This window comes from Ceratotherium simum, chromosome 1 (assembly GCF_057802395.1).
Source record: "Ceratotherium simum simum isolate JZ-2026a chromosome 1, ASM5780239v1, whole genome shotgun sequence".
Taxonomy (NCBI): Eukaryota; Metazoa; Chordata; class Mammalia; order Perissodactyla; family Rhinocerotidae; genus Ceratotherium; species Ceratotherium simum.
In genome coordinates, this window is record NC_141900.1 from 75,381,357 (window position 1) to 75,408,298 (window position 26,942).

Below are 26,942 nucleotides of genomic sequence, written 5' to 3' on the forward strand. Positions count from 1 at the left end.
TTTTTCAGCTTCTGTTTAGGGATATGAAATGAAAGAGTCATTCAATCAATCTGGATTCCAGCAAAGCTTTTTAAAGCACTTATGTGCCAGTCTCTGTATTTGTCAGACAACTAACTGAAACTTAGGTCACATCCTCACAGAGCAGATTGGTATTATAATATGATGATTACAGCTAACATTTGTTGAGAACTTTGCCAAGGCCTGCAATGAGTTCTAAGCACTTTGTCTGCACCATGTCATTAAATCCTCACAACAGTCCTATGAGGGAGGTACCATTATTATCCCCAATGTATAGATGAAGAAACCGAAGCTTCCAGAGCAAGTTGCCCAAGTTACCTAGAGCTGGAACCAAGATCAAGACCCAGGACTTACTGATTATAAAATCTGTACACTTCACCACTAAGGTACATGGCTAAAATACATGGAAAACTTTCTATGGGAATCTAGAAGAAGAAATTACTAGCTTTAACTAGAGGGTTCAATGCAGGTTGCGTGGAAAAAGGGATAACTGAACTGAATTTTAAAAAATAGGTAGGCGGCAAAGAACATTTCAGAAAGAGCTGCCACAGAGGCATGAGAGACGGTGATGCATAGGTAAGTTGCTTTGCGTGTTTCAGTGACATGTGCATTTGGGGCAGTGGCAGATGGGTTTTGATGAGGTTGGTAGCAACCAAATTATGAAGGACAGCATATTCAGGAGAGAGGAGTTACTGAAAAACAAGTTTCTTCAATAATTTCTTGGTAGTTGTAGAATGATCCATGTCAGGCTTCTCCAGGGGTGCCACTTTGTGGACCTTTCCAAATCCAGCTGAGGAAACAGACTACAGGTAGGACACACTCAACTACAAGTAACCAATAGTTTAGGCAATTATTTGATTTAGAAAAACAATTACTTTAAAAATATGCATGGATGAAATTTTTACAATGTTATAAACCAATGTTACTGCAATAAACAAAAAATTTAAAAAAATAAATAAATAAAAAAAAATAAAAAAAATAAAAAAAAATAAAAATATGCATGGTTTCTGACACTTTTTTACTGTCATAAATAATATTATTTGAGACCTATTGTGTTCATTGATTATGAGACACTAACAAACAACAAAATATTAGTTGTCTAACACAAGTAGTTTTTCTTAGAAGTGAGGTAAGCCATACTTCAAACTACAGATATTAGTTTTCCAGTGCAGAGATTAAATGATATGGTGTTTTGGAAGTCTATATCTGGTGTAAACATTTAGTGGTCAGTCATATGTACTGAATATTTATCTTATTATACATTATATGATTAATATATATATGTATAAAATAATGGAAAGAACATGAATCTGACCATAGGGACACTTGGGTTCTAAAATAATATCAGCTAGATGTGCAATTTTTATCAAATCATTTAATTTATCTAAGGCTCAACTTACTTGTAAAATGAGGAGATTGTACTAGATGGACTCTAAGATTGTGATTCTATGAAATTAGGTACCTCTGACCTTGACAAGACTAAAATCTAGTTAAGGACATAGAGCACATACATAGGAAAATAGATTAAGAAGTATACAAGTAACTTAAATACTACAAAAAGAAGAACTTTAAAAAAAAATCATTTTCTGGTGCAGTTAATTGGAAAAGCCAAGATTACATCACTAGTAAGCATAAGAAAGGTGAATTTGTGGGGCCGGCCTGGTGGCATAGTGGTTAAGTTCGAGCGTTCTTCTTCGGTGGCCCAGGGTTCACAAGTTCGGATCCCAGGTGCAGAACTACCCACCGCTTATCAAGCCATGCTGTGGCAGGCGTCCCACATATAAGTAACCAATAAAGTAGAGGAAGATGGGCACGGATGTTACCCCAGAGCCAATCTTCCTCAGGAAAAAGAGGAGGATTGGCAACAGATGTTAGCTCAGTGTTAATCATCCTCACCACCCCACCCCCCAAAAATAGGTGAACTTGGGAATTAAATGAGAAAAGGGTAGAAATTTTCATTGAGGAGGTAGAGTTGTGTGTGAGAAGCACATTTTGTTGCTTTTCTCTTCATCATAAAACAACTGATTATCAAGAATACCAATACATTTCTAATTGCAGTCATATAATGGTCATTCCATATTTATACCCATTTCGCGTGACAGCTTGAAATCTTCCCAGAATTCCTAGGTTACGTGAATTCTATAATTTCTTTGAACTGTATCAAGAAGGTGGCATTGGGAGGTTTTTGAAATGATTATCAGAAATTATACAAAATTGTTAGTTGTGTCACCATGGGGAACCACATGTAAAGTATCACCAAGGTTACGATTATAAACATAGTCTGACTCAACTTACTGCAAACATACCATATTTGGGTGAGGTTTCTAGAAGAAGACAGCAGCCAATTAGTCAAGCAACAACATTTACTGAGTACCCACTGTGTACAAATTATTGATGTTCGTGTTGCTGAGTAAACAGAAATCAAAAAACAGAAGAAGAAAAAAAGGGAGTACTGTTGATGCAAGAGGTGGTGGTGAGTAGAACTGATGGGATGGAAGAGAAATCACCCTCATTAAGTTTTTTTTTTTTTTAATTTTTTCCCCCCCAAAGCCCCAGTAGATAGTTGTATGTCATAGCTGCACATCCTTCTAGTTGCTGTATGTGGGACGCAGCCTCAGCATGGCTGGAGAAGCGGTGAGTCAGTGCGCGCCCAGGATCCGAACCTGGGCCGCCAGCAGCGGAGCGCGTACACTTAACCGCTACGCCACGGGGCCGGCCCATCATTAAGTTTTATTTGGTGGGAGAGCGCCTAGAATTTAGATAGGGAGAAAGAAAGATCTCCAAGTAAAAAGGACAAGAGATATAGAATAAAATGCCTGGATTCCAATCTCTACTCAGTTAATTAGGAGCTGCGCAATCTTGGACAAATATTTAACCTCAGTTTGGCTCCTGTAAAATGGGTATAGTAATGCCGATAAATACCTTACTTCACGAGGTTGCAGTGAGAAATCAATGAAGCAATGACTTGTAAACTGTAAAAGAGCAAACAAGTTATTTATTTACATCCAGTGAGGTCCTTGGCCAAACTGTATGGTTTATTCTCTGTCACGTCTTCTCTGTACCATTTATCCTCAACAGGACACCTGCTTTTCCCTGCATGTGTCAGCAAGCTTCCCCTTTCTGTTGTCTCCCCAAATGGACTATGAGCTTTTCAATAGCATGGCTTCTGTTTGCATTCCATCCAGAAGAAACAATGATTTGCACGCCATGAACACTCAGTAAATTACTTAATAATAGTGTTTTGCATATGAATAGTTATTTGAGCTCTCTAAGGTACTCTCACATGCGTCATTTACATGCAGTTGTCAGATTCATCTTGCTAGACATATTTGTCACTGTTCAAAAGTTGTCAACAGCTTCTCATTTTCTACTGAATAAAGTCTTTTTTTAATATATATATATTTTTATTGAGATATAATTGACATATAATATTGTATTAGTTTTAGGTATACAACATAATGATTAAAGTCTTAACTTCTATCTAAACTCTAAGGCCTTGCTACTCAAAGTGTGGTCTCCAGACCAGTAGCATTGGCATCACCTGGGAGCTTGTAAATCTGATAAATGCAGATTCTCCAGCCCCATCCCAGACCTACTGAATCAGCAACTGCATTTTTTTGTGTGTGTGAGGAAGATCAGCCCTGAGCTAACATCCATGCCAATCCTCCTCTTTTTTTTGCTGAGGAAGACCAGCCCTGAGCTAACATCTATTGCCAATCCTCCTCCTTTTTTCTTTTTCCCCTTATTCTCCCCAAAGCCCTAGTAGATAGTTGTATGTCATAGTTGCACATCCTTCTAGTTGCTGTATGTGGGATGCCGCCTCAACGTGGCCAGAGAAGCGGTGCATCGGTGCACGCCCAGGATCCGAACCCAGGCCGCCAGTAGCAGAGCGCGAGCACTTAACCGTGAAGCCACGGCAGGCCCCAGCAACTGCATTTTAAAAATATTCCTAGGGCCGGCCCCGTGGCTTAGCGGTTAAGTGCATGCGCTCCGCTGCTGGCGGCCCGGGTTCGGATCCCGGGCGCGCACCACTTCTCCGGCTATGCTGGGGCCGCGTCCCACATACAGCAACTGGAAGGATGTGCAGCTATGACATACAACTATCTACTGGGGCTTTGGGGGGAAAAATAAATAAATAAAATCTTTAAAAAAATATATATATATATATTCCTAGCCAATTCATATATACAGCTTTGACTACATCTTCACTCTCGCTAAACTTGAAGCTTCAGAAGCTTTCAGATATAGCAAATAAAAGCAGTAGATATCCAATAAAGACTGAGAACAATGAATAATTTTTTAGTATATCTCAAATGCTTCATGGGACATACTTATACTTAAAATATATATTGTTTATTTGAAATTCAAATTTTACTGGACTTCCTGTATTTAATCTGTCAACCCTATTAGGGTAGGATCCATGTCTAACATAATTTTGTATTTCCCTGCAATCGTACTGTGCCTTCCCCAACTGCTCAATATATGTTTGTTTAAGGAATAGACAACCAGCTTAAGAACTGAGGTTTCTCCGGTTTTTGCTTAGCATTGTATATCTCCAGAGACACACAATAAATGACCAACAAATACTTCTCCAATGAATAAATGAATATACCCAGAACGATCTTCCAATTATGGACTGGGTTGGAGTGCATATTTTAATGAAAGCTGAATATTCTTCTAGTAATTTTTTTAAAACCAGAATGTTTAAAAAGCTTCTATTTGTTCACTTTTTCACATTTTAGCTAGCAGAGTTCAGGACTTGATGGGAACATAATCAAGGGCTCAGAATGTACTCGTTGCCGACTGGGTCCATATGGTCACTGGTGGGGAAAGAATCCTATATTACTCAGGAGGATGACAAGCCTCCAGCAGGCTGCCGGAGGCGACTCCTCCGCCCTGCCCCCTCCCCACTCCCCCTCGCTCTGCCCCTTCTTCCTCCCCCGCCTCCGAGGCGCCCGCGCACGCGCACAGCCGCGCTCCAGCCCCGCGGGCCAGACGGAGGGAGGCGGGGCTCCCGGGGCGCGTGCGCGGCGGCCTGGGCTGTGGGCCCCTCCCTTGGCGGGGGCGCGCGGCGCGAAGGACTGCACGGAAAGGGGGAAGTCAGGTGGCCGGTGCCGCCGCCGCCGCCGCGGTTTGTCGCCAGAAGGAAAATGGCGGATCTGGAGGAGCAGTTGTCTGATGAGGAGAAGGTAAGAGCCGCGGGGGCGGCGGAGCCCGTCGGTCCGGAAGCGAGCAGAGCCCCGGCGTATCAGCTCGGAATCTGGCCCCTGGGGAAGGGCATTGGTCTGTGCCCTCGCCCGCCTTTCCTCCTCCTCTCCTCGGTGCGCCCAAGTGCCTGCCCCCGTCAGTCACCCCAGGCCCCGCGCGGGGGCAGGTCTCTGCCGGGCCTGCTCGCTTCGCTCCTTGTAGGGTGTGTGCTCCGAAAATAGGAAGCGAGAGCGGGGCGGCGGCGCCTGGCGCGGCGGGCGGGGGCGGGGGCGGGGGGCGCCGAGGGCGGCGGCCGCGGGGACCCTCTGCCTCCGCCTGGGCCCCGGGGCGCTGCGCCCGCGTCTGGGGACTGCGGACGGGTCTGGGTCCCGGCCTGGGAGCGGCCCAAGGGCAGTGCCCAGCCCGACGGCCTGGCGGGCGAGTGTAGCCGGGGTGAGGGGTAAGGTGAAAAAATCGCTTAGGAAGCAGACCTTCAGTTATCCCTTCTACTCCCTCCTCCCAGAAGCAAAATCCTTCCTTTCTTGGTTCTCTACGCTTTTTTTCCTTTCCTCGTGGAAGTCTCTCTCTCTCTCTCTCTTTTTTTTTTTTCTTTCTTTTTTTCGGCTTTAGCTGTAGGCTTTGCAGTTCCCATGTTCCCCTGGAGGCAGTGGAGTTGCTCACAAAAGACCCCCCCCCCCCATAGTAGTTGTTTCCTGCTCAGGTTGGCATTTGGTGGCGTCCCATCGTCCTGCTGGGACTTCTTCCGAAGAGGGGAGATTGTGCAACTCCTTTTTACTGTATCTTAGATGCTGTGACAGCATTAGAACCAGATGAACGACTTAAGTTCTTAAGTTTTCAGGCATTTAAAGCAAGAAATCTGATGATCGAACTAGTTCTCTTTAATTCGTCGTTTCCTTTGGCTACTGTGAGGCCCTATTCCATAGTGAGGGGGTGTAGACCCTACTAATTTTGAGTAGTTCCTGGAAGGGACCTTGACATTTCTCAAACTCAGAAGTAACTTATTCATAACTATCTATGAATAAGATAGTTTTGGAAGTGTCCGTTCTTAATTTAACAGTGTTCATTTTTCGAAGTTCCAAAGCAGTACTGCCATGTATGGAGCACAAACACATCATAGTGTTTAAGAAATCCTAATGTAAGCCTAAGAATATTTTCAGTTGGAACTCTCTGCCCTAAGTGTTTTTATATCCTGTGTTCTTGCACTGGAGTGTAATGTTCAATCTCCTTCCCAATGTGATTGTGCAGCAATGAGCCTCATCTCAGTTTTGGAAATCTTTTTTTTTTCTTCTTCTTCTTTTGCCCTTGCTTTTGGTGAAATTGATAATAAAACGACAAAATGGGGAGAGCAGCAAGATTCTCCATAATCCACAGTCCTGGTAGGCAGATCCCTGTATACACGAAAGTTACCTTGCAGCCTTGACGTGTGTAATATTGGTAAATAACCCTAGGTTGGTAACTGAAGATGTACGCAGGCTTGCACACGTGTATTTAAAATTAACTACTGCTAAAAAGTTTTTTAAAGAGATTGTCCTGTTATATTCTGCTGTTTTTAAGTGGTGGTTAGTAGCTCAAGTGGCTAGAAATCTAGCTGAGGAGAGAGTACTCAGTGTGGGAGTTAATATAGAGCTGCCATGTGTTGTAAAGGCCTAAAATAGCAAAGTTTTTTCAAAATGATATGGCAAGATTCCTTATCCGGCACTCTCAGGGCACTAAGCTCCATGAAGGTGGTAGTGGTGGGGGTGTCTTATTCTCTAAGCTTACCCAACACAGTGTTTTAAGAGTAAATAAATGAAAATTCTAATTTGAAAGAATGTGGTGTTTTTGTTTTTATTTATTTCAAGTTTTGTAAGACTATTCTGTAGATATTTTAAAGATAGATTTCATTGCTATATTTAGTAATTTAAGAAAAATACTGACCAAACTTTTGGGTTACATTCAAGTAACTGGTTAGGTGAAATTCTAATACTCTCGTCACTTTAGTTATCTAAATGTACTTTTAATCTTTTGGGAGGAGGATGTTGGGTATGAAATCAGAAATAGGATTTAAAAGTGATATTTTTAAACTAATATTTGAATCATGTTACTCTTTCTGCCACCTTGTTTGTAATTTTCAAAAGTAAGCTTTTAATACTTCTACGCTCTTGGAATTTCCATTATTGGTTGCAGATCTAAGGAAGGGAAGCTGTTAAGACTTATGTAGTACCATACTTTGTATATGCCTGGCTCAGTTAGGCAATACATTTGTTAATTTATTGTGCGTTTGAGGTAGGTTTTATTATTACCATTTACAAGTAAGTAAAATAAGGTTTCAGAAGCTTAAAGTAATTCACCTGAGGACACCTAAGTAGGAAGTGGCAGAAGTGATATTTATTTATTTATTTTTTTGTGAGGAAGATCAACCCTGAGCTAACATCCGTGCTAATCCTCCTCTTTTTGCTGAGGAAGACCGGCTCTGAGCTAACATCTATTGCCAATCCTCCTCCTTTTTTTTTCCCCCTCCAAAGCCCCAGTAGATAGTTGTATGTCACAGTTGCACATCCTTCTGCTTGCTGTATGTGGGACGTGGCCTCAGCATGGCGGGAGAAGCGGTGTGTCGGTGCCGGCCCGGGATCGAACTCCGGGCCGCCAGTAGCGGAGCGCTGAGCACCCAACCGCTAAGCCACGGGGCCGGCCCCCAGAGGTGGTATTTAAACCTGAGTTTGAATCCAAAGTTGATGCTGTTGTGACATTACGCTCCCATAAACAGTTGATAATAGGACCCTCTTCTGGGTTTCTCTTTGTTTTTAATTTATTGACAGCTTATTTGAAAAAGGAAAAACAATATTTCTTTTTGTTTTTAAAAAAAATTTAAATACCAAACATCAAATCGTGTCGGGTTCTAAATTTAATTTGTGTTTTGATCATTTTAGAACAAAGTTTATTATTGTTTAACACATTTAAAAGTTTTATGCTACTGGTACAGTGTCATATATGCCCTATGGTAAAGCATTTTAGAAATTAATCTAAAATAATATCTTTGCTTTTTAAAATCATGTACAATTGCTTTTTGAGGATACCACTATGAAATTTAATAACCTTTTCACCTTTGGCCGCTGGGTTAATAGGAAATAAATTATCTGAAGAAGCACAGTGATGTTCTTTAAAGTTATTCGTGTGCTGTGGTGTGTCCCACAGATTTTTTTACATAGTTATAGAAACTCTAGGCCAAAAACGGTTCATGTTTTCCATTCCTGGGTCAGCTGTATGGTACAGTAAAGCATTTTTTTGAACTTGAAATTATATGAAATTGTGGTAGTAAGGCTCAAGTGAAAAGAACCATTCCCAAACCCCTCTCTAGATGAGAAAATCCAGGAAGTCACTCTAAGCTCCAGAAGGAAGATGGTTATTGGTTGGAAAGGATCATTTTTTTTTTCTGTAACCCCGCCCACCTTCCCCCGTAATTAGAGTGATCCACTCCTATAGCTTCAACTTTTTTAAAAAAATTATTTTATTGAGGTTACATTGGTTTGTAACATTATGTAAATTTCAGGTATACATTATTATGTTTCAGCTTCTGTATGGACTGCATCATGTTCACCACCAATAGTCTATAGTTTTCATCCATCACCGTATATGTGTGCCCCTTTACCCCTTTCGCCCTCCCCCTACCACCTTCCCCTCGGGTAACTACCAATCTGTTCTCCTTATCTATGTGTTTATCTTTCACATATGAGTGAAATCCTACAGTATTTGTCTCTCTCCAACTAATTTCGCTTACCATAGCTTCAAGTTTTATATCTTTGTTGATGTGTCTCAAGTACATAGCTCAGCCCTAATTTGTCTCCTGAGCACTGGTCACATGTTTTTATCTGCTGGTCCTGTTCACAGGAGATGGTTAATGAGATGTGTTCAAATGGAACCTGCCTGAAAGTAAATTCATAAACTCTCCTCTCCTTTCTCCCTACACAAAGAGGTGGCAGACATCTGTCTCCTCCTGTTTGTTTTTTTCTTTATTTCTCTAGTCCCATTATTCCAGTCATCCTTGTTTTTTGTTTGTTTTTGCAGGGAAAGAGTTGTCTGGAGCTAACATCTGTTGCCAATCTTCCTCTTTTTTTTTTTTTCCCTTCCCAAAGCCCCAATACATGGTGGTATATCCTAGTTGTAAGTTGTTTTAGTTCTTGTATGTGAGCCGTCACCACAGCATGGCAACTGACTGACAGGCGGTGTGGTTCTGCGACCTGGAAGTGAACCCAGGCTGCTGAAGCAGTAAGTGCTGAACTTGAACCGCTAGGCCATCAGGGCTGGCTCCAGTCATCTTTGTTTTGAGCTTCAGCTTTAACTTTTTTTTTCCTTGTGCCCTGTGCCTTACAATCAGTTTCTAAATCTGTTACTTCCATCATCAAAATGTATCTTATACAAATAATTTATTTCTTGCTTAAAAAGTTAATTCATTTATGTTAATATTTGGTTTATTACCTCTCATTTGACCAGACTATTAAATTAACTATTGTTATGTTATTAACTACTGTTGTTTAGTAACAAAATTTTACTGTATGAACAGAATGCAAATTGATTGTACCTGTTTAGTGAGTATGCAGTTGAGGAAGGAATAAATCCAAGAGAGGAAAAGTAGGGTTAGAAGAATGTCTCATATCTGGTCTTTCCCTTCTGTTATATTTGCCACTGCTAGGCTTTCATTATAAACTTTCTAGACTGATCCTTCCAATTTCCTGTACTAAGCCATGTTTTAATATGTTGTTTTTCTACTCCCAAGCTTTTAGTTGCTGGATCCTCCATTGCCTTTACAAGGAAGCTCAACTCTTGAAAATGGTATTCATGGCCTTGTATTCCGTTCTAACCTAAATAGTTCTGACATTTCCAATATACACTGTTATTTAATCATGCTGTGAATTCAGAGACCTGCGTGCTAGTCCATGTCTAGCACCTCGGGTAAATTATTTAATCTCTTAGCCTCAGTTTCCTCTGAAGTGTGGGGATATAATAGAGCGTATCTTCTCCATTAAGTTGCTATAAGTGTAAATGGTTGGTGCCTGGCATGCAGTAAACACACAATAAATCATAGTTATTTTTCTCTGCTCATGACTTATTCACTTTTGAGTGTTGATACTGCTCCCTGGCCTGTCTCCTTTCTTGAAAGATGAAAACCTTTCATCCCTCATGAGTTAACTCAGATCACGTGGCTAGTTTAATCTCACTTCTGAGTACTCTAACACATAGTATTAAATACAGTTTTGCATAATCGTTGTTTACCTTTTTTTTTCTGTTCTAGTGGAATTCCTAAGTGCAGAAATAATGTCATTTTCAGCATCTGTCATTGTGCTGCATGTGATGAATAGAATGGTTCAATGAGTGAATGAACAAAGGAATCATGAGTTCACAAAATTGGGAGAAAACATTAACAGTTTTATGAAAAGTAAAAGTAGCATACAAAGGCAGGTTTTTGAGGGAAAATCTAGTGTGCCTACATTTTTCACTTCTAAATGGTGCTATAGATTTTAAAGATTTAAATAGTCAAATGGAATTCCTGGTGCTCTTTGAGGTACAAGTGGTTATATTGGCTATGGGTCAAATCACTTACATGCTAGATATTCTTTATAAGCAGTTTATGTACTTCTCCCTCCCTACACAATCATAATTTGGCTTCAGAAATTTTGTTTGTATATAAATTTTGTATAAAAAAATGTAAGCCACCATTATATATTCCATTATAATTATATCTTTCATCATAATTCATGTAAAGTCAGTAGTGTTCTTATTAACCACAAAGTAAACTCAACCAGAAAGCTGTTAATGCAGAAAATATTCATTCCTAATTTCATTTTGTAGGTGAATGAATCCTGTGATTGCATCAGTAAAATGTAAAAATTCCTACAGCAAGCAGAAACTTGGTAGCTGCTGTAACATTAGTGGAGTTTTTCAGACTTTGCACATTAAAGCAAATTTGTAGTGCATTTTCAGCGCATTTGGGAGCCATTTCTACATAAAATAAGGATAGTTATATACATAGAACATTGCGTTTTAGCGTAAGAACATGGAATATAAAAACACTTAGAGAAGAGAGTACAAAGTAATTTTTAAGGTTGAAAAGCATGATGGGAAAACTTGACCTATGCTCTGACCTAAAAGCCTAGTTGCCTGAAGCAGTAGTTTGTTGCAGGATATTCGTGCAAATCAAAGAAACTAGAGGTTCCATAGAACCACCTATAGTTGCCAAAAAAAAGAGAATTTCGCACATTTTATTTTGAAGGTTAGATGTGCATGCAGTCCTTACATTCTTACTCTTGTTACATTTATTTACATGTTTCACTGTGACTCTAATGGGCTGAGAACTTTTCTTGTACATTTTAGTTCATAATGTCCTCTTAATGAATGGAAATAATTTTTGAAAACTATCTCCACATTCATTCATTTACCAAGTATACCATATTTCATTGATTTCAGTACTCATAATTGTCCATATTTTAAGATCTCTAAAATCAGGCTCCACTATACAATCAACGGCTTATGATATTTAATTGGTAGCATTTTTCCTTTTTTAGTGGTATGTAAAATTATGCATCTTACATTAATTAATTACCCTGTGAATCAGGGTAAACAATCATGTAATACAATAACAACCTAAAATCTTAGCATGAGGGGGCTGGTGAGGGGGCTTTGTATGGCATCACTCATTCTGTGTGTGTCTAGTGTGTGCCAGCAGCAGAAGGGCCCTGCTCAGTAAAGTCATGTAGAGTTTCAGGCTGTTGGAGGACTTCAGTCTAAATTTGGGTGTTTTGATGTGGTATATATACACAGTGAAATATTATTCAGCCATGAGAAAGGAGGGTATCTCACCATTTGCAACAACATGGGTGGACCTTGAGCATATTATGCTAAATAAGTCAAGTCAAACTGTGAAAGACAAGTGCTGTATGATATCACTTATATGTGGACTCTAAAAAAGTCAAACCTGTAGGAAAAAACAGAATAAAATGGTGATTACCAGGGGATGGGGGAGGGAGGTGGGAGGATAACGTTGATGGTGTTCAAGGGGACAAACTTGTAATGAGTAGCAAATAAGCCATGTATAATGAATATAGACAATAATATTGCAGTGTAGTGATATAATGTGATAAATATTGCTTCAATGGCAATCATTACAATATATAAATGTATCAAAGTAACATGCTGTACACCTTAAATTTACAAAATGTAACATCACACTTATCCAAAAAAAATATAGGCTTTTTCCCATCGTCCCAGCAGCATTGGGAAGGAAATGCAGTGGATTGCACACTGGTTTTTAAAACTCTCCCCTGCCCCACCACACATACACTTAGAGACTCACTACACTTCTGCTCAGACTGCTCTCGTTTCAATTAGCTAAAGCAAGTTAACATCTGTAAACCTAATTTCAGAGGGGTCAGGGAAGGAGAAGAGAATTGCAGTATCTGTGAACAGCAGTAATGACATCATAGATTGCTTTAGACTCACTGAAGTTTGGTGATTTGATCCCCTGTTTGGTAGACACAGTGTAACACTAAAGATACAAAGATGAATCAGACATATATAACGTATATACTGCACAGGGTCAAAAAGTAATAACGTCATGGAAATTAACAAGGCAGGAAAATGACTTCTGCCTAGGAGGATGGTGGACATTAGTTGTGGTGCAAGCTTATACCAGAGATCACAATAAAGGAACGAAAAAAGGAAAGTGGGAATGAGCAGAGAGTGTGAGTTATATCTCAGACACTTTCCAAGTAAGAGATGCAAAGATGACTTGTGCTGTTAAACAGCACAGGGTTTCTTGACCTCAGCACTATTGACATTTTGGGTCAGATAACTCTTCATTGTGGGGGGCTGTCCTGTGCATTATAGGATGTTTAACAGTATCCTTGGGTCACATGATGCCAGTAGCAAACCACCCCCCAGCCCCCCTCATGACAATCAAAAATGTCTCCTGTGGAACAGAATTGCCCCTGGTTGAGAACCACAGGTCTGAACAGATTGGAGCTAGTGAGAACAGTTGGGAACCTGGGTTAAGTGTTAGGACCTGACTTAATGTAGTTTCACAAGATATGGAGAAAAAAACGATTGCTAACAGATTTCAGAGTTGGAATCAACAGGACTTGGTGAGTGAATGTAGGGGAAAGGGAAGAATCAGAGATAACTGTGAATGTTAAAATCTGGATGACAGGGAAGTGGTACCACCGCTAACAGCTAGAACACAGGAAAGAGGATGCACAGCTGGGAGGCATATGGTGAGTTGGGTTTGGGTTATATGGAGTTTGCGATGCTAGCAGAATGTCTGTGTGAAGACGCCTAGCAGATATGGAAATGTAGAAATGGAGCTTGAATAAGAGGTCAGGTCGAGAGATTTTATGTAGATTTGGACATTCTCTCTTTTTGGGTTAAAGCACAAGATAGGATAAGCCTTTCAGGGGGAAAAGTGTAGACATAGGAAAGAGAAGAGGGCAGAGAGCATATACTTTTGGATATACTTTTTTGAGTATGTGTGTGAGGAAGATTAGCTCTGTGCTAACATCTATTACCAATCCTTCTCTTTTTGCTGAGGGCTAACAACCGTGCCCATCTTCCTCTACTTTATATGTGGGACGCCTGCCACAGCATGGCTTAATAAGCGGTGCGGTGGTCCGTGCCCAGGATCTGAACCTGTGAACCCCAGGTTGCCAAAGCGGAGCCCGCGAACTTAACCACTACGCCACTGGGCTTACCCCTGGATATGCTTTTTTAAGGAATAAGAGAAGGAGAGAAACAAAAAGGTGAATAGTGACCCTTGAAGTAGAAGTGTATATCTAGCACAGGGTAGGTGCTCATGTCACAGAACTTGAAGAGAATTTCCAGAAGGAGCAGTGCTGGTGTTGCAGAGAGGTTAAGAAGGAATATAAGATTGAGAAAAGTCTTTGGATTCAAGAGAAAGGAATGAGAAACATATTATATCTACTATATGCCAATGTTTACTATATTAATTAATTTCTCAATTAATTGTCAGAGTAACCTTGTTGTTCTCCCCATTTTACAGATGGGAAAACTGGTGCAGATAAGGCCAGCTATTTAAGTGGTGGATCTTAAGAGATCGTTGGTGGCCTCTAGAGCAATTTTAATAGAGTTTGGGGGGGCTGGCCCCATGGCGTAGCGGTTAAGTGTGTGCACTCCGCTGCGGCGGCCCGGGGTTCGGATCCTGGCCGTGCACCGACACACTGCTTGTCAGGCCATGCTGTGGCGGCGTCCCATATAAAGTAGAGGAGGATGGGCACGGATGTTAGCCCAGGGCCAGTCTTCCTCAGCAAAAAGAGGAGGATTGGCATGGATGTTAGCTCAGGGCTGATCTTCCTCACAAAAAAAAAAAAACAATTAAAAGAAAAATAGAGTTTGGAGCAGGGAGCAGAGAGGAAATCCAGATTACCAGGATCTAAAAAATGTGTATATGTTTTCCCTCTTCCAGAAATGCCCTTTCAGTCTTCTCTGCATTGTGAACGACTCGTCCTTCAAAGACCAGACCCAAAGTCTTCCCTCATTTTCTTTTGTATCCTTGCCTACCACTGTTCCCTTAGCAATTCGTACATATCTTTGTTATAACATTTACCAATTTTAGTACGTTTACCTGATGTTCTTATTTGCTGTGTCCTACAGGGGCAGGCCCTGTGTCTTACTCATCTTTGTAATTCCAGTAGAATGCCTGGCATATATTAGATCAGTGGTTTTCAACTGTAGCTGCACATTAGAATCAAGTGAGAGATGATAAACAAACATGGATGCACACACTTCATTCATGTGTGAGGCCTGAAGCCTGTGTACTTTTTTGTAAAAAAAAAAAAAAAAAACAGCTTCCCAGATGATTTGAGTGTGCTACCAGGGTTATGTAACTGTATTAGTTGCTCAATAAATGTTGATTAAAGGATAAGAAGTGGAGACAGTAAGTATAAATTATTCGTGAAAAAAATTTGATAGTGAAGCAAAAGAGAAAGAATAGGTATTACTCCTTCATTTTTTTCCTACTATTTCATTTTAGACATACTCTTGTTTGTAAGGTAGAAAAACTTTAGGTGTGTTTGTGGGCTGAGCGAAATGATTTCGAGAAGAGGAAAAAATGGAAAATGTAAGATAAGCAATAATTTATATAACTTTCTCAGTTAATGAAAATGCCTGCTTTGGATTCATGGGTTTCTTAATATTTTAAATAAATGGCAAAAACATATTTAAAGAAAAATTGATGTTGAATTCAGTAGATGACCTAGTTTTAAATTAGGTAATATGGGCCCTGTTTGTAATTACCATTCAAAATGATAATTACAAAGGAAAAAATTCATAAGGAAAACTTATGAAAACAAATTAACACTCTTAAGTATACTCAAAATAAAGTAGTCTTTAACACAGAAATGCAGTAGTGATCACTTGATCGTAAAGTAGAGTTTAAAAAAACTCTGTCTATTCTTATTTTGCTTGTAACTCTCAAAAAGGCATAGGCAATTTTTAGAGAGTTATGGGAAAGTGTCAAATGATTCTTTTAGTTGAAGTTGAAAAATGCATAATAGCTCTTTTTAGCTTTACCACCAGTCTCTGAAGCAGTCACCCTTTTTGGTATCACGTTCCTTGAGAATCAGGTGAAACCTGATTCCTTTCTTCAGAAGACCAAAAACCTCAAATTTTGTGTATATAATCTCTTATAGGGCCATGAGTACAATATATGGTCACCCATCAGAATCACCAGGGGGATTTTCTAAAATACAGATTTCTAGGTCTCAGTCCTCTGGACGATGATTCAGTAGTCCTGGAGTGGAACATGGGGATCTGTATTTTTTCAAAAGCTTTCCAAGCAAATTTAACAGGCATCCCGATTTGGGAACTCCCTACCGTAACGTCTCCTGCCTTGATCAAGGAGGAGATAACTATGTGGGATAATGTCCAACATAATGGAAATTAGAGGGGTTGTTGGCAGGGTTCTCAGATAAAAAACAGAATACCTGGTTAAATTTGAATTTAAGATAACAAATAATTTTTAGTATACATACTTCCCGTGCAGTATAATTTTGGGCTACTGGAGAGTGCAGGGCTGTTTGCCTCTAATGGTTCCAGACAGCTGTTTTCTGTGGTGTGTATGTGCCTACATGCACATGCATTGTCTGCTTTTTATACTTTTCATCTCCTTTATTTTTCGGTTGCTCAAGGCTTTTTAAAAATTTTTTAACTTTTGTCATCTTATTATATTTATAGCTGCTTTGGAGAGGACTCCATTTCCTGCTGAAAAATCAGTGTTTTCTTCAGATAGTCTTAAAATCTGGAACTAAAGTTTTACCATAGTATTTATAAAAATTTTGCCAGTTTACAGTGTTCAGCAAAAGCATCAGAAGAATCTAGAGCGTTCATAGACACAGGTAGTTGAAGTAACATTAATTTTGCCAATGCTTTCTGTAAATTGTGGCAACAGTTGATTGACAACCTGTGTAGACTCTCCCACCCCGTTGTGCCTTCATGTTCTAGCTGGTAATCATAAAGTTGAAGTGGTGCTGTCAGATGCTCATCTCTGCCAGTAATAGACACATCTTAAAGAGGCAACGTAGGCCAAGGGAATCTGGTCACTTCTATCTGTGGCATTTCACCATGAAGTTGGGCTTTGCTTGAGAAAGGTGCATTTTGTAACATTAATGCCAAGAGTAACAGAATCCAGGACAGCAAGGCAGAAAGCTACATGTGAAGTTTATGTGCATCCAACTCTCCTTCCCTTTGTTCTTCTTCCCTGAGAAGTTTTCGGTGTTACTCAGCAGTGTAGGTATAAGATAAGATTGAACATTTCCAAATTCTGTAGTCCAGGTAGCATAGGATGGTAGAAAACACTTGATGTGTTGTACTAACTGTTGTTTCTGAGGAATCACCCAAGACCAAGAGCAACAATTCAATACTCTGTTGATATTTGTCTGGATCATCAGTGTATCCCAAAATGATACCAAGGATTTTGATCACAGCTTCTTATGCCAAACGTGCCTTATCTTCCCTTTACATCTGTTACAACAGTGAAAGAACCAAGGAATTGGGAACTTCTTTAGAAAAGTAAGGCACCTCTGCTCCACAGGATTTAGCCACAGGAGTCGTCTTTCTGGGTATTGTGACTCATCTCTTCCCATTGCTCTGGTAGAAGTTTGGCTTCTACACATGTTGGTCCAACATGATGTGCAAATGCCACGCAACGCATCAGTGTTATTTGAAATGCCACATAACGCATCAGTGTTATTTGAAATGCCACACAACGCATCAGTGTTATTTGACATGCCACACAACGCATCAGTGTTATTTGAAATGCCACACAACGCATCAGTTATTTGAAATGCCACACAACGCATCAGCGTTATTTGAAATGCCACACAACGCATCAGCGTTATTTGAAATGCCACACAACCCATCAGCGTTATTTGAAATGCCACACAACCCATCAGTGTTATTTGAAATGCCACACAACCCATCAGTGTTATTTGAAATGCCACACAACGCATCAGTGTTATTTGAAATGCCACACAACGCATCAGTGTTATTTGAAATGCCATACAACGCATCGGTGTTATTTGCTTTGCTCATCATCTGGCCTCTCGATCAAATTGAAAAGTATTCAGTGAAGCCAATTTCCGTCTGTAAATTCAGGATGTAGGCATGCTGTACACAACATGAGGACCATCAACTCCTTTCTCTTGCCTACAGCACATGGGGAACAATTTGTGGCAGCATCCCAGCATTAACATAATACTTGTTTCACTGTCTGCAGTCTGAGATACTTCTGATCCTAAATGACTATCTGCTGACATTCACAAAAAGAAAGTAGTGCTTGGTGGAAAGCAGGAGACAATTTCCCATGAGATTTATCAAATTGAACTGTATTTTTACTCGATGGAGAAGATGTCATTCTTTCCTAGGGAAAGATTTGGGGAGTTCTCTTTAAGAACAGTGGAATCAACTTCATCTGATATTGAAAGATGAGTATCCTTGTTTTTCCCTTGTCTGACAATTTAACAATTTACAACTAAATTCTGTCCACTTTCTTCACGTATTTGTGAGGATTGTGATCCAAAGAAGGTTAAACAGAGTCATAAACTACCAGAATGGCACAGTATTCATTTTTGAGGAAGTCTCTTTCACTTTCAGGTCTTCTAATTTGCTCCATCAAAGACCGTTTCTCACTACAGTCTTGCATCGCTTAATGATGGGGATAGGTTCTGAGAGAGGCATTCTTAGGAGATTTTGTTGCTGTGCAAACATCATAGGGTGTACTGAAGGGGAACAAAATTTGCCACCTCAAAATATGTTTCTTTGTGTGTCTAACATGAGGATTATTTTAGGCTGATTATTTTTAAGAAACAGAAGACTCAGAAAGTTTTTCTTGTTACCTCCCTGTTAACTGCCTAAAAGAATTCAGATAAAAGAACCTGTCTTAGGAAGCGAGCTACCACCTTAGCATAACATGGGCTAGGTGGTAGACAGGGAGGAACCTAGAAAAGCCTATTTATTGGTGTCCCCTCTGTGTTCTTCTGTTTCTGTGTGGCCAAACACTTGTTTTGTAAACGTTTGCTCCTTTTCACCTTCCTGTGAATTGCCTTCCTTCCCTTTGAAAGTCCCTGAATCTCCCCACCCCCAACATCTTCTTTTGTCTTTAGCGGAAGATGGTATTTAAACTGAGTGCTTTGGCCATTTTGGTGAGTTACTTGGTTTTCCTGGGTTTCTCCCATGTATACATGTTATGATCTTTTGTTTTTCTCCTGTTAATCTGTCTCATGTCAATTTAATTCTTAGACCAGCCAGAAGAACCTAGGAAGGTAGAGGAAAATTTCTTCCTCTCCTATAGTACTTACACAAACCTAGAGAGTATAGCCTACCATATACCTAGGCTATATGGTACTAATCTTATGGGACCACCCTCGTATATGTGGTCCATCGTTGACCAAAATGTTATGTGGCACATGACTGTATTTAAGAAACTAATTTTATCTTCTAATTTTTGAACTAGCAAGGAGTTCTCTATAGGCCAAGGATCAGAGAAGAGTGGAGGAAGGTTGCATAAAATTGTGGAAGAGCCTCTAATTCATCTTCTTCCACTCCACTGGCCACATCCACAAGATTTTTCCCAGTTACTTAATTACTCAGAAGAGTTGCAGTAAGTCTGGAGGTTTTGAAATGTGTAATCTACATCATCCCATCAAAATCCTGTTTATTATTTTCATCTGAAAAGGTTATTGATGTAAGCTTGTAGTTATTCTTCACTTGATCTTAGCCAAAAGGCTGAGAAGTGATGTAGTAGTTATTCTTAAATAAAAATTTCATTTGCAGAGAATTTTAGAACTCTCTTTTCAAGAGGTTTCATTAGCTCCTGAATTTCAGGACTTGATTTGTAATTTTGTTTGTTTCTGTAAAGAACTTTGTTTTCTGCAGCCTTTGCCAGGTTGGCTCAGATCCTTCCCTTTTTTTAATGTTGTAAGTATAACTGTCAACCTTGCCTCTCCTCTCTTCAAATCCATTGGAGGATCGGAAACTAGATCACCACACTTGTAAATTTATGTCTGAAATAAAAATAAAGGAAATCTGTTTCATGTCCTTCTAATGTTTGGACTATATATCAGCTTGTTTGCTTGCTTAAAACGTATTTTAAATAACTGAGTTCCTTGCTTCCTAGTCCCCAATTACATATCTTAAATTCAGGCTTCCCAGATAGTGAGATCTTGTTTTATTCACCTCCTCTTCACTCTGTTGGTGAGGGAGGGGTTCCTGCCATAGGGTTATAGGGATGGCTGAACACACAACACCTGACGCTGGACAGACGCGATGAATGGCAGTTTATTAATCACATATACTCAACAGCCCAGGAGAGGGAGACACAGCACACAATGCAGGGCCACGTGGGAGTTGCGCTCAGAGTGAATAAGCAGAGGCCATGGGAGTCAAGCTTTATAATATCAAGAGGGTGGAGTTATCCCTGGTTCCCTGGGGGAGGGGATGTGATTGGCTTGTTTGAATAATTCTGCAGGCTGGAAAGGAACTGAAGCCTGCTACTCAGGGATAAGCAGGAACTGTACCTGTTCCGTGCAATAAAGAGGGTTGTCTGGCAGGGGGAGCAGGATGGAGTGAGGATGGGAACTTGGCAGTTAGGCCAGTCAAGGCCTTCCCAGTTTTCCCCAGATGTCAAGGCACACATACTATTGGGCTTTAATTTTAGGCCTTATGCCACAGGTCTCAATAGTACTAACCTTTTATCAAAAGTATTTGCTAATGATTATTGTACTAAATAATACATCAAAAAGTTTTTAATACCATAATTTGATCTTTGAGTTTTCCTGTGTGACCTTTTCTTATAATTTGCAAAGTTTAAGATATTCTGCTGTGTACAGTTTTACTACAGTAGATAAAAGATGGCCAAATCGCATATATGCAGTGATACAGAGGCATGAAAGACAAGAGTTCTTGTTTGAAAGACTGAATGGAGTGGTGAGGCTCCAGTACTCTGTATGCATGGGATGAGAAGAAGAGTGGATGGGGGGCCGGCCGAGGGGCATAGTGGTTAAGTTCACGAGCTCCACTTTAGCAGCCCCGGATTCACAGATTCGGATCCCGGGCGTGGACCTACGCACTGCTTATCAAGCCATGCTGTGGCAGATGTCCCACATAAAATAGAGGAAGATTGGCAATGGATGTTAGCTCAGGGCTAATCTCCCTCACAACAACAACAAAAAAGAGTGGATAGGTTTTAAAAACTAGAATGTGGCAGAAAGAGTAAAAAGGTAGAAGCTATTATTTGAGTGCTTATTCTGTGCCAAGCACTTTTCTAAGTGTATCATCTCATTTACTGCAAGTGAGGAAACTGAATTTAATTTGTTTATGGTCATGCAGGTAATAGGCAGTGGAGCTGTAGTCTGAGTCCATACAGTCCTATTTTAGAGTTTATGCTGTTAACAATTACATTTTACAGCCTTCAGATATGGGAAAGCATTACATGTCATGCTAAGGACTTTGGACTTTGTCTTATTCGCAGCGAGGAACCATTAGATGATTTTAAACAGGAAAAAACGTGATCAGAATTTGCACTGAATTATATCAATCTAGTGGCAAGGTGGAAAATGAATTTTGGAGAAAGGTGAGACTAGAGGCAAGGCAGCTGTTGTAGCAATCCAGGAACAAAGGGATTGGGTCTGAAGGGATTGGAATCAAAGAAAAGGGGATTGGATTTGAGCAAGAGAGATAGACATCCGTTGATCATGTGACTGACTGGGAGAGAGGAAAAAGTGTGGAATGATTTCTAAGTGGTGCCAATAATTTTATTAAAAACAGAAGGGAGTAGGTTTGGGTGAGACAGTCTAAGGTATCTCTGAGGCATTTTGATGGACATTTCTTTCTTTTTTTTTAAATAATTTTATTTATTTATTTTTCCCCCAAAGCCCCAGTAGATAGTTGTATGTCATAGCTGCACATCCTTCTAGTTGCTGTTTGTGGGACTTGGCCTCAGCATGGCCGGACAAGTGGTGCGTCAGTGCGCGCCCGGATCCGAACCGGGGCCGCCAGTAGCGGAGCGCGCGCACTTAACTGCTAAGCCACGGGGCAGGCCCTGATGGACATTTCTAATAAATAAGTTATACTTAGAAAAATAAATCTTGATCTTGAGAGAGGTTGTGATAGGAGGTGTATAGATTTGAGAGCTGTTGTTACAGGGCGATTGGAGATGCAGTGGAAGTAGATGAGATTACCCGAGATTTCTTTTGTTCCCATCCTATCTTCCGAACCATCGTAGAAAGATTATGCTGTGTTGGGAGGCAGCTCTATGAAAAGCCTTGGACTTTATCTGAAGATTTCATTCAAATCCCAATTCTGAGTCTCTGTTTTCTCTTTTATCAACTAAAGGTAATAACAGCTATCTCAGAGAGTAATTGTAGATAATATTCTGTTTTATCTAACAAAGGCAAGAGTTTCAAAAGGTTAAGAAATAATGATATATTTTATCTCCCTTAATTTACCTATAAAAAAATGGAGGTTTATATGGGGCCGGCCCGGTGGCGCAAGCGGTTAAGTGCGCACGCTCCACTGCGGCGGCCCGGGGTTCGCTGGTTCGGATCCCAGGCGCGCACCGATGCACTGCTTGGCAAGCCATGCTGTGGCGGCGTCCCATATAAAGTGGAGGAAGATGGGCACAGATGTTAGCCCAGGGCCGTCTTCCTCAGCAAAAAAAAAGAGGAGGATTGGCGGATGTTAGCACAGGGCTGATCTCCTCACAAAAAAAAAAAAAAAAAAATGGAGGTTTATAGACATTAAAAAAATCAAAACTTGAGTAGAGATCATTTGTCTTAGCTTAGATAAAAACCTGGATCTTAAACTGCACATTGCACCCGTGCAGCTAGGAGGAAACTAGCTTTTTTCTCCCGTGTTGCTATCACTGGTTTTTGAGATGAGCAGAGTCAAATAGAGAGGGAAGGGGTGGTTTCCAGGTGAGGAGAAAGGATGTCGGTGTTAGGGAAGTGAATGCACTGCAAACAAGACAGAAGTGCATGAGCATGAGCCACCTTTATACCGCTGTAGGACACAAGAAAACTAAAGTGTAATGTGAAAATGTCTGTGTTCCAGAGATGTTCTTAAGAATACTGGAACTATACTAATGCAAGTATATTTATTACCTACTACTATTACTAATATTAAGCTAATATTATTATTTACTTACCCAAGTTCACATAGCTGAGTAGTGGAGATGAAAATCCAACCCAGTCAGTCTAGCTTCAGAGATCATGCTTCTTTATATTAACATTAGTTTTTGTGGTTTTGAATGTAGGTTATTTGAAAATTAACAGCCTACATACAGAAAATTGCATTAGTGATAACTCTTAGAATGTTTATTTCATTGAAATACTACATTCCCTGACCATTCTTAAGAAATGAGAGTTTATTCTTGCTTATAGATTTATTCAACACGTAATTGAATCTACTGAGTGCAGAGGCAACAGGGGTGCCGCCTTGTACGGAGATTGAATGTTTATTTATTCAACAAATATTTGAGACCGTACCATTTGCTAGGCACCATTCTCAGCACTCAGATTCAGCAGTATGTGGGCAAAAAGTCTCTTCCCTCTCTGATGTTCTTTTTCTTTTCCCTCTGAATTTCTTTTTTTTCCCAGACTAAATTAGTGCTAGACATTTAGGATTTTGGAAGCAGAGAGGATGGAAAGTTAGCCAGTTTTTTAAAGTAAGTTCAATAAGAGATTTTAATATGATTTTCTGAAAACAAATTCTAACATATTTGCCCATAAGATGAGACTATAACATATTAACAGGAATTTTGTTTTGTATTAAGTAACTCTTTCAGCTGTTACTTTCATAAATAAATCTAATGAAATGGCCCCTTCACCTCAAATTTTGTATAATTTGTTGCAGTGATATAGAGCTGAAGTGTAAGGATTTTTACTCATTATTCCCTGTATTGCTTACTTGGTCTACGTCATACTTCAACATTCCTTATCAGCTGTCTTCCCTGCAAACAGAAGCTAGTTGATGAAAACTGTTTAGAATGTAGATTGCTTTGCTGTGGGATTTCTTAGGATGGTGGCTTTGGAATGGTCAGCTTCAGTTTATTCAGTGTGAGCACTGAGATTTCCTTCTTATAATTTGTGCACTGATAAAGGAAATGGTGAGTAGAGTAAAAACATTATCTGACCAGAGCCCTCAATTGTAAGCAAGAATGTCCCAATATTTTTTAAGCAGACTGAGGCAAATGCCCGAAATAGTATAGATTTATGCCAACATATTACTTTCTGTCATTCAGAATGAAAGCCTAAGTTCCCTAATTTTTGTTTCTTTAAAATTTTACCTTTAATTTTTTTTACTGTATTTTCCATTAAAAAAGCAAAAGGTTGGATAAATATATTTTTGTGGATTTTCAGCAATAAAAATATTAAAAGATTTTTGATTAATCGTTAATTAGAAAATAAGCTAGGGGGCCGGCCCAGTGGCCTAGCGGTTAAAAATGTGTGTGCTCCGCAGCTGGCGGCCCGAGTTCCAATTCCGGGCGCCCACCGATGCACCATCGGGCCATGCTGTGGTGGCGTCCCACATAAAGTGGAGGAAGATGGGCACAGATGTTAGCCCAGGGGTAGTCTTCCTCAGCAAAAAGAGGAGGATTGGCATGGATGTTAGCTCAGGGCTGATCTTCCTCACCAAAAAAAAAAAAGCTAAGAATAAGATTTCATTCCTTAATTATCGCAGTTACTAAGTTTTAAAATTAACATTCATACATAAAGAATAAAATATAATGATATCCTATGATATATATGAGAGAATTTTTTGCATTTTTTTAGTTGAGATGTAATTTACCTACCATAAAATGCACAAGTCTTACATGTGCAGTTCAGTGAATTTTCACAATTATATACACCCATGCAGCCACCATTCACACAGAATACGATAAAGAACATTTTCCATCACCTCAGAAAGTTCCCTCATGCCTCTTTCTGATCAATCTTGTCACCCTTTTCCCAACCAGACTCTAGCTTGTATTACCATAGATTAGTTTTCCTTGGTTTTGTAAATGTCATGTAAATGGTATCTGGCTTCTTTCTACTCAAGATGTTTTTTGAGATTCATTCGTAGTGTTACTTGTATCAGTACCCCAGTTGATTTATCCATTTTCCTCTTGATGGACATTTGGGTCTATTATGAAGAAGGCTGCTATTCTTTTTGTTAACGTATGCATTCATTTTACTTAAGTATGAAATTACTGGGTCATGAGAGAGAACTTTTGAAGTAAACGATTTTGGTAGGTTATATAAAGACAAGTTTTTTGTCATTTGAAAAGTTGTATTAAACAAGTACTGCCCTCCTCAAACACAATTTGAATAGATGTTTAATGAAAATTTAAAGTGAAGTTGCCTATGTTTAGCCATAGATGAAACATGAAAAAAGCACCCATTCACTTTGTTTGTATCAAGTCTAAACTAGAACCGTTTGTTTTTGAGTCTCCAAAATCATGAGTTGGTTCCAGCAATTGTAAACAAACAAAAATGGTAGATAGGATCATATCCATATCTTAATTAGAACTCAAGTAATTAGAATCCTCTATTTAACCCGGAATTGCTTAACTTCATTTTAAGGAGATGATGGCTCATTGGGGACTGCAGCAGTGCCTAAATAATTCTTCTAGAATTTTTGTGTATAAAAATGAATTATTAATTACTTCCAGAGATAATCATTGGAAGAATTTAAACAAAATAAGTTGTTTGTGAGAAGAAATGGAATATTAATTTAATTTCACATTACTTACATGATATTTTGTTAGTGTTAGCCAGTGCCTTAATAGTAATAGGATAGCATCTCTCATTGCTGCCTACTGATACTACTGAATATTCAGAAGTTCCTTGAGGAAGTTGCATTCTTGTGATTATTATCTGAATGATGACTGCTAAATTCGTTAGACACTTTTCAGAAGGTTTTTTGGAATTTATTATGAGGTGTTTTTTCATATCCCTGACTGAAATAAAGAAGTAACTCCCATTTTAAAAACAGTACTGAATATATAAAATACTTTTTCTTTTTTCTTTTATTTATTTATTTTGGTCCAGTGAGGACAAGAAGAACATTTTAACGAATAGTATTGGGATGTTTTATTTATCCATATGACAATGTGATAAATGGTTCTCCATCCCACATCATAGACAAAAATCAGTCCCTGGTGGATTAAAGACCTAAATGCGAAGAGCAAAACTTTAGTTAGAAAAAATACAGGAGAAATTCCTATAACCTGAGGGTAGAGAAGGAATTTTTTCTCACTCTCGAAATACTTCACTGTGTTTTAGGGCTTTCTCTTACATGACCACAGTACAATTATCAAAATCAAGAAATTAAACATTGATACAATACTATTATCTAATCTACAAACCCTGTTCACATTTTACCAGTTGCTTGTCCAGGATCCAATCCAGGGCCACATTGAATTTTGTTTTAATGTCTCTTTGGTCTTCTTTAATAGGGAACAATTTCTCAGCATTGTCTGTCTTTCATGACCTTAACACTTCTGAAGAGTACAGACTAGATTTGTCGACTGTCTCTCAATTTCGGTTTGTTTTGCCATTTCCTCATGATTAGCTTCAGCCTGTGAATTTTGGGTAGAAGTATCACAGAAGTGATGTTGTGACCGTGGTATATCCTATTAGGAGGCACATGATGATGTCAGTTTTTCCCATTACTTATGGTAACTTTGATCATTTGGTAAAGGTAGTACCTGGCAGGTTTCCTCAATGTAAAATTTCTGCTAATCCCTTTAAGTATCATGTGGAAAGATACTTTCAGACCATGTAAATATCCTGTTGGTGTTTTGCGGTACTTTTACCCACTAATTTTAGCATCCTTTGGTGATTTTTGCGTGCGACAATGACTATGGTGGTTACCCAAGGTGATTTTCTAATTCAGGCATTCCTTCCTCATTGTTTAGTTGAAATTCTACTATAATGAAGAGCTTTCCCTTTTCCCCCATTTGTTCTTTCATTTCTTTGTGTCAGTAAGGACTCATGGATTCTTATTTTATTCTACTGGTTACTATTCATTACTATATTATTTAATTTGTTGCTTGAATTGTAGAATGCTTTTTTTTTTTTTTTTACAAAAATAAAAGAAGAAAGCCCACAAGAAAAGTCCAAAAAAAGTTTGACAGTGAGTAAATACTTTTGTGTTATCTCAGACAGTTGATGGGCAGAAATTATTTTTTCTCA

At 39.3% G+C, this 26,942-nt stretch overlaps 1 protein-coding gene and 2 pseudogenes across 1 annotated transcript in view; 1 reads left to right on the top strand and 2 right to left on the bottom strand.

The window, feature by feature from the left end:
• The first annotated feature begins 5,075 nt into the window (after positions 1-5,075).
• CAPZA2 (capping actin protein of muscle Z-line subunit alpha 2) overlaps positions 5,076-26,942 on the top strand; it is a 52,130-nt gene continuing 30,263 nt past the window's right edge. The window contains exon 1 of the mRNA XM_004418775.2: positions 5,076-5,207. Within this exon, the coding sequence (XP_004418832.1) occupies positions 5,169-5,207 (39 nt within the window). The 5' untranslated portion in view covers positions 5,076-5,168. The remainder of the gene's footprint in view (positions 5,208-26,942) is intronic.
• Positions 16,424-17,422, bottom strand: LOC106801126 (RAB11-binding protein RELCH pseudogene; annotated as a pseudogene).
• On the bottom strand, positions 17,783-18,428 carry LOC147918247 (RAB11-binding protein RELCH pseudogene; annotated as a pseudogene).